The following is an 8,315-nucleotide window of genomic DNA, read 5'->3' as shown; positions in this document are numbered from 1 at the left end:
AGCAATACTAACATCTTGTATATCTTAAAGAGGTGCAAGGTACATAGAAAGTACTGAACCTGAACTATGCGATGCGGTGAGCGAAGTAGAGGACCGTGAGCAAATTTCGTATATTTTGAATTTAACCTTGTGCAATGGGTATCACATATTTCACCCCTTCCGGAGTTCCGGTACATTGTTGCTTCGGTATATTAGCGTGCGTAGTGAGGCACTCAACATTGTTTTTTCGTGTTGGTTCTGTATCTTTTTCTTGCATGTTAGATACATTTTGCAACAAGTGTCTTCACCCCATACTATTTTTGGTTGAGCAGATAAAGTACAAGTCTATAACATACACCAAGTCATGCCCAGTTTTCATGGAAGGATATTTTCTTGAATGGTTTATACTTCAAACTTTGTTTGAGGATTTCTGATCTGAATTCTTGTGACTATACAACTATGATTGCATAATCAGAATAGTGGTTAATGTTTCCTTTGCGCTAACCAGTTATTTTTGTCCAAGAAGCTAGATGTCACCGCTGATCCGCTTGTTGTCCTAATGTGGGTGTGAGATAGTGGTGGATATGGGGTCCTGAAAAGACACACAACATGCCCTTCATGGCATCACAACATGGGAATGACCTCTACTCCTAGCCATGTCGCAGTGTGAGTGAAAGTTATATGTATATGCTTCTACTAGGAAAAATGCCCGTGTGTTGCACCGGGAGAAACAAAAACTCAAACATTCCTATACATTGATATTAGTTGGTTTCTAGTAAATACTTTATAAGACATGTAAAATTTAATGTAGACAATCATTTGCATAAGTTAGTCTTTTTTTATTCTGAATCTTATTATTATAAGTAAATCTGTCTCTTCTTTTGTCTTTGAAGGTCCACTTTCAGCTTCCCTACAAATTATTCACGTAGTTTCTTGATAAAATAACCATCTCAATAATATGTGGAACTTCTAAAAAGCAATACAGTACTACTACCAGGCATGGTCCTTGTTTCTGAAAAAATGAAGTGGCTAAAAGCAGCATTGTTTAGTTCAGAAATAATTGATTTTCTTAGTTTGTGAGAGAAACAGCCTGGCACCAAAACATAAGCATCCTCTTCTCAAATCAAACCCCGTTCATCCATGTTCGTCACCCTCCAGGATCGAGCCAAGCTCGTGCGGACCAGATGGAGTTACGTCGGGCGAGAACCAGGGGACGACCTGTCTTATCCTAGAGCTGGAGGCCTCATGTTTCTCTGTAAAAGTACATGTGCGTTGCTACAACTGATTTGATTATTAGCAACTCTCTGATCTTGTTTCGGTTGCATCTCATTCTTTGAAGAAAACATGTAAAATTAAATATGCAAAATATGAGTTAGACATTGTAGCCAAGAGCATTGCAATGATACCGAAAATGGCAGAACCCATCAAGAATATAATTACTTCCGAGACAATTTGAACAGCTTGTAGGACGATATGGTAATAAAAAAAACCATTCAGAAACATTACTTTTTTGGAACATCTTATTAGAGCAGATTAATTGTGCAACTTCTAGTATATTGCCGTTATGAAATCGATATCCACCGTCGGGGAATTGGTGATTGCAAATACTTGGCCAATCTGCTAGAATGCCCATGAATCTGCTAAATAACTGGACCCAACTCACAACTTAGTTATGCAGTTACGCAGCAAGGAAACCCGTCTGAAGCTCTAAGGTTCCAAAAACTGTGTTGCTTTTGCTAGTTCTGGGGGAAAAGTTTCGTGCTCCTGTTGTGAGCCCAGTGGTGATGGTTGTAATTCGCTTTTGCCGCAACTTCTTTGAGTAGTTTGGTCCCTTGTGTATATATAACTGAAGTAGAAAACCTGACGCTGTATTTTCGTTATCGATGATAATGAAAATTCGGGCCCGGAGAGGGCTTGCTTGGAAAAAAAAAGCTAGCTAGGGCTTCTCTACTGATTAGACTCCATCAACTGACGTGCAGCAGTATTTTCAGTAAACTTGGATTCGTTTTGCTCACCACGCTCAGCGCTGATCTCCATGATGAAGCAGACATGACTCCCTCTAATCATGCCATCCGAGGTCATCAATTTGGCGGCGGCAGCGCTGGATCTAGGGTAGACCGATGATGCCCTTTTGACCTCGATTACAATGGCATGGACTTTGTGGGGTCATTATTTATCGATGAATTCTTGCGGACAAAGCAGCTCAAACCAGGAGTTGTTTCCTTTCATGTCTGGACCGAGGACAACCGGTAATCTCTTTCCTGTGCAACTGAATATGCTAGTGACAACACGATGAAGAGTCTTGGGCATATACTCGGAAAGTTTAGATACAGTTCGTATTTGTCAATGTTGAAAATAAACAGCGTTTCAAGCTATACATAGTGGACCTGGAAATAGTATCATGAACCGAATTCGCTAGCCATGAATGCGGCCACCGTTGCCATGTTTTTAGAAAGCCACACGCACAATTTATCTTGGTTGCTTCGAAGTCTCCTGCCTGTGGCTAGCCGAATAAGAAGATGGGAGTAGCGCGTGGCTGGCGGAAGTTGCCTGGGCGAGCCACATGTGCGTGATTTCATCAGGAGACAGGGACCTTCAACGGCTCCTGCGCGTGGCCATAGGGAGGAGATAGCGTGGCGACGTGTCTGATGGGAATCGCTTGCGCGGAACTGCAGCACTGGGGACGCGAACAAGCCCCTGGGTGACGTCGAACAGATCGTGGAGGAGCTTGAACGCCGGCGAATCTTTGAAGGCAGGACGCGGCCCTCGGACGCATACAGTGGTGGTCTACGGCGAGGTGTTGGAGTAGCGAATATAGGGCGCGGCGTCGGCGGATCGCCAGGTCGCGTGGCTCGCGCCGATGTTCCAGACGGAGGCTGATCGCTTTGTGTCTGCTTCTTGGGGCGAAAGTTTTCACTATTATATAGCCGGTCATGCTAGATATATAGGAGGTGCGATGGAGAACGGAAGGCACGCGATAGACATAACCAGACTTTGACTCTACCACGGAAACGCTTCGTACTTTATTATTAGGTATAGATATAGATTACTGTAATCAATTCAGAATATGCATAGATACAGAGATAGATCCGCTTGAAAATTCGAACTGAGAAACAACTGCCATTTTGACGAGCACAAATCGAGTTTATTCTGAAGATTGACCTATACAGGTCACAACGATGCATATCCATGAGTAGCAATAATTTGATTATCAAAGCCATGCCTCAAATTCAAGAAAATTAAATATTAGTCCTATTTGTCATATCTTCTCCATACAACTAATTACTTGTTAGTCTTAACAACAACAACAAAAACGTGAAATTAAGTATGCATCTATTACAGGTATATAAAGATGTGAAATAAGCCACATATTTATGACACGCCCTATAATTTGTATTTTCAAACAGAGGAAGCAACCATTACAAAGAATAATTGTAACTTTAGTATAGGGAGGTACAAATAAAACAGCTGTGGAAATAGCCAAGGCTTCAAGGACTGACCATAGCAAATTAAAACAAGAAGGGGAGTCTGGTATTCATGCTATAAGGATGCATGAACGATTAAAGTACAAAGACCAAGATGTAAAAAAAACATATATTCTTTGTACAAGAGATAGGACATGATATCTCAGAAAAGAAGATTGAACATCATTAACTAGAATATGTAAGGTAAAATAGAAGAGAATATGCACTGGATCCATCAAAAATATAAAGAGAAATATGCACGGAAGAAGCAGAATTGCAACTCGGACATTATCATAACTGCATTAAACAGAACCAAAACAAAGACAGAAGTGATATCTGTTTCTTTCAAGCTGTAGTTATACAAAGAAGATTTGAACAAAACTTTTGTGTTGACACGAACCTGATAGTCAAGCTGTTATAGCCACTAAACAGAGGAGCAAATGGAGAAACTTTAGACCTGTATACACCGAGAGGTACATATATTTGACCGGCCAACAAAGATTTTCGCATATATTTCCAAATGCCATTGCAGTTTCAACCTGCAGTTGCACCATTGTAACCTTGCACCTTTCATGTTATCCTATTATATAACAGAGACAATTGCATTTATAACTTGATTTAGTAGAAGTTAACCAAGCAGACATCATCTAAAAATACCCTGGCCAAACATGATTATCATAATCTACCTCGATACTAACCAAAGCCACCAGGCCCAGCCAGGAAGCATGTCGCACATGTCAAATCAGAGGCTTAGTGCCGGATAAGAATAAGTCAATAGAAGAGGGATTTATTTTAGTAAAACATCTTACTATCTCATCAAGAGGGAGTTAATAGATCCATATATAAAGTTGCAAGGGAAGACGTGTGCAACAAAAACTTGAACATGGTATGCAAACAGTAGTGTTAATGATCACCGCAAGATACTGCAGCAACACTGACCCTCATGAAAGAAATTTATCTGGTTGAAGATAGAAAATACCGGCCACAACCCTCCACTCTACACCTAAGATAGACAATACTTTTGGGATCAAAACACCATGGTGGCACCATCAACCAGTTCGATCCTGGTGTGCCCACAGAAGAGAATACATGTTCACATCATTGAGAGGGAGCTCTGAACCACACCAAGGCTTATCAGCCGAGTCCTATGCAACAAAACTGACTCCATCAAAAAATTGGTATTTTGCTGGGAGCAAATTTATTTGTTCTCGGTATTTCCCTTTCCCTGAAAAGAGAGACAGTAGCAATGAAGTAGTTGAAGCTTCAAGTGAGATGCTCTTCCCATCAACTTTAGACATATAATTTCCAGCCTTGACTATTTCCCCCTTTTCCAATAATGTTCTGATGATATCATTTACAAGACGAGAGCTGGGAGCACAACCACTCTTCTCCATTGATGAGAACATACTGTCAGCTTCTTCCAGTGATCCTTCTTTTAGAAGATTATTTATCATAACTCCATAAGTAGAAGCATTAGGCACCAACCCACTGGCTGGTATTGCAGCAAACAAATCTTTAGCTTCTTCTATTTTCCGAACCTTGTACATTGCATTAATCATGGTATTGAGTATTGCAATATCAAACTTCACATTATTTGCACATAATTTATGGAAGAGGATGATGGCTTCATCAGCACAATTATTTCTGCAAAGTCCCCCAAGGATTATTCTGTATGTGGAAATGCTCACTGTTGTTTCACTTTCAATCATCTCCTTGAACATTTTCTTTCCAGCGACAGTTTGCCCAGCACGGAATAATCCATCCAGTATGATGTTATATGTAACAGTAGTAGGTTTAACTTTCTTATGCGACATTTCTCTAAACAGACTCAACCCATCAACAATCCTTCCTCTTTTAAGATAGCCATCAATAAGTGTATTATACGTAATAACATCAGGCTGAATGGCAACTGATACCATGGAATCAAGCACTCGAGATGCTTCCTCCATCTTGCCGACTAAGCAATATCCGTCAATCAGCGAATTAAATGTAATGACATCAGGTGTCTCACCTATCTCTATAACCAAGTTGAAGATATAGTGTGAATCCAACACCCTTCCTTCTTTGCATAGACTGTTAATTATCGAATTGAAGAACACAATGTTGGGTCGAGGAATACCTCTGTTCATCATTTCATAAACCAACTCCTTAGCTTTCCCTAAATCACCGTATGTACAACAGCCCTGAATTAGGGTGTGATAAACAGCTGTGTTTGGTTGTACTCCAATGGAAATCATCTGGCTGAATTTGTCCACAGCATCAGCCAGCCTGTCCATTCTACAAAGTGCAGTTATTATACTTAAATAGGTGAATACATCTGGACTGACTCCTTGTTCCTGCATTTGCGTAAGTATGAGCATAGCTTCGTCCATCATTCCATGTTTAGCATATGCATCAATTAAGATGTTGAAAACATGAGAGTTGGCTACAATACCATTGCTTGACATTGAATCAAAGAGATTAATCATATCAGCAAAGCATCCTTGAGACGCATAACCGTGGAGCAGAGCACCATACGTGACGATGTTAGGTTTGTGGCCCTTGGCGGTCATGGAATCAAAAACACCTGCAGCTTCTTTGGTTCTTCCATGCTTGCAAAGGGAGGCCATGAACGAGTTCCAAGTAACAATATTTGGTACGAGACCCTGGCTTGTCATTTTTCTGAACAGTTTACTTGCCTCTTTCCACTGGCCCAAACTGGAATATCCATGGATCATGCTAGTATATGTCACTTCATCCGGCTGAACTCCGCTTTCAACCATTTGCCGAAGGAACAACTCTGCCTTGTCCATTGCTCTGGCCTTGCACAACGCATCAATAATCGAGCTATATGTGAACACATTAGGCACAACCCCTTGCTGCGCCATTTCATGGAATAGATCACATGCCTTGCCTACTTGTCCTTCCTTAAAGAAGCCGTGGATGACGGTGCTATATGCTACCACATCGAGGGAGCAGCCGCCTCCTTTTTTTGCCACCGTCTGGAGCAGGTCGAGTGCCTCCTGGCTCCTGCTATGGTCACATAAGCTCTTGAGAACAATGGAGTATGAGAAGGCATTAGTCACACCCCCAGGGTCAGACATCCAATGAAGCAAGAGGCTGACAGCCTCATCGGTCCGCTTTGCGCAGCAGAGGCACTTGAGGAGGGTGCTGCAGATGATCTCATTTGTCTTGAGGCCCGTCCTTAGAAGGCGACCGAATAAGGCGAGCCCAAGTTCCGGGAGGCGTGCGCGGCAGCAGCAGTCCATGAGGATGCCGTAGGTGTGGACTGTGAGAGCCGCCATCCGCCGGCCGGATTCTTGTCGGCACACACGGCTGAAGAGGGCGATGGCGAGGGCGGGGCCATCTCCGCAGGTGGCGGAGTCCGGCGCACGGGCGAGGGCGAGGGCGGCGAGGAAGCCGTTGAGAGAGCGCACGTGGACCGGGGCTGGCCGCGCTAGCAATTGGTCGAACAGGTGGTGCGCGTCTTCCGAAGTGAGCGTCCCAGCGCGGGCGCGCTCCGTGGCCGCGGCAAAGGCGGAGTGGGGAGACCAGGAGCGTGCGCGCGGCGAGATGGAGGAGGAGAAGCGGCGGTGGAGGCGGGACATGGGCGTGGTGGAGTAGTGGCGACGCAGCGCAGGCAGAGGCAGTCACCCCCGAGGGCCGAGGCGGAGTGTCGCGTCCAACTCCACGATGCAGCCCCAAACGGCGAGCTAGCCGCCCCCGGCGGCGCGGCGAGCTCCTTTCCGACGAGACGGAACGATCATGTCCTCCAAGCTCATGTCGCCGCAGCGCCGCTTCCTTGTCTGGAACTTGCTTTGGAGGGAGTTGCAGTGGCCAGTGGGTTGTTCTCTTGACTGGTTCAGTACTTCAGTGTCTTTTTTTTCAGTGTTATGCAATAATAAAGTTTTCTTTGCAAGTGCTCGCAGAACTCTGTCAAGTAAAAAATGTGCATTGCATGCCAAACCGCACATGTCAACTGTCAAGCCCTTTTTTTTTGGCAGTTGTAAAAGGGTTCTAAGGGCATCTCCAACGCGGGCGACCCAAACGGACGCACTGGACGTCAGTATTTGGACGTTTGGGTGGCACGCTGCACCCAACACAGCGACCCAAAAATCCGCCACGTGGTTCATCTTCCCTGGGCGGCGCTACGCCATGGCAGGTCTCGATGGGACAGCAATGGCGGGGGGAGAACGCGCGGGAAAGTTCCCGCGCGCGCGAAAAGGCCATGGGCGCGCGCTTGCGCCCAATTTTCCCGCCAAGGCCGCCGGCTATAAAAGACAGCGCCGGCCTCGCAGACCTCACACCCGCTCCACCGTCCTCTCCCCCTCTTCCTTCTCCGACGCCCTCTACATCTCCATCGCCATGTCGCGCACCCTGCAGGCCACGTGGGCCAAGCTCTCCCTCGCCGCCCGAGCCAGGTTCCCGCGAACGGAGGAGGAGGAGCGGGCGGGCGCGCGTTGGGTAGCCGACGACAAGGCGCTCTGCATCGCTGCCGCGGGGGCGGTGAAGAAGGAAGAGAACACGGAGCTGGTAGAGGCGGCTGTGGACGACTGGCACGAGACCGCGGACGGCTGGTACGAGGGCGCGGAGGAGGAGCCCGTCGACGCGGAGGAATACTTCGACGACCTCGTGCTGGCGAACATCAACGTCGCCATCGAGGAGTATCTCGCCGACCTCACGCGCGTGACGAAGGAGCACGAGGCCACCTGCCGGGCCGGCCGCCCTCGTTTAGGCGACCTCCTTGGCCAGAAGAACCAGCTCCTCGCTATGCGAGCAGCCCGCCACCTCATCCAGCTGCCCTCGCCCGAGCGGCGCGCCCGGGAGGCTGTTGCGTCGGCGGAGGCGGCCGCCAAGAGCGCATGCACCGTCGGGAGAAGAACCACGAGCCCA

General features: G+C 46.2%; 1 protein-coding gene across 1 annotated transcript; it reads right to left on the bottom strand.

Annotated features, from left to right (window-relative positions):
* Nucleotides 1-4,431: 4,431 nt before the first annotated feature.
* LOC124649571 (protein Rf1, mitochondrial-like) lies at nt 4,432-7,030 on the bottom strand. The gene has a single exon (XM_047189179.1). The coding sequence runs from the start codon at nt 7,028-7,030 to the stop codon at nt 4,589-4,591; it is 2,442 nt and encodes an 813-aa protein (XP_047045135.1). The 3' UTR covers nt 4,432-4,588.
* Between the last annotated feature and the right edge of the window lie 1,285 nt (nt 7,031-8,315).

Source organism: Lolium rigidum, chromosome 1, assembly GCF_022539505.1.
Source record: "Lolium rigidum isolate FL_2022 chromosome 1, APGP_CSIRO_Lrig_0.1, whole genome shotgun sequence".
Classification (NCBI taxonomy): Eukaryota; Viridiplantae; Streptophyta; class Magnoliopsida; order Poales; family Poaceae; genus Lolium; species Lolium rigidum.
This window is presented reverse-complemented; position numbering and strand designations above follow the sequence as displayed.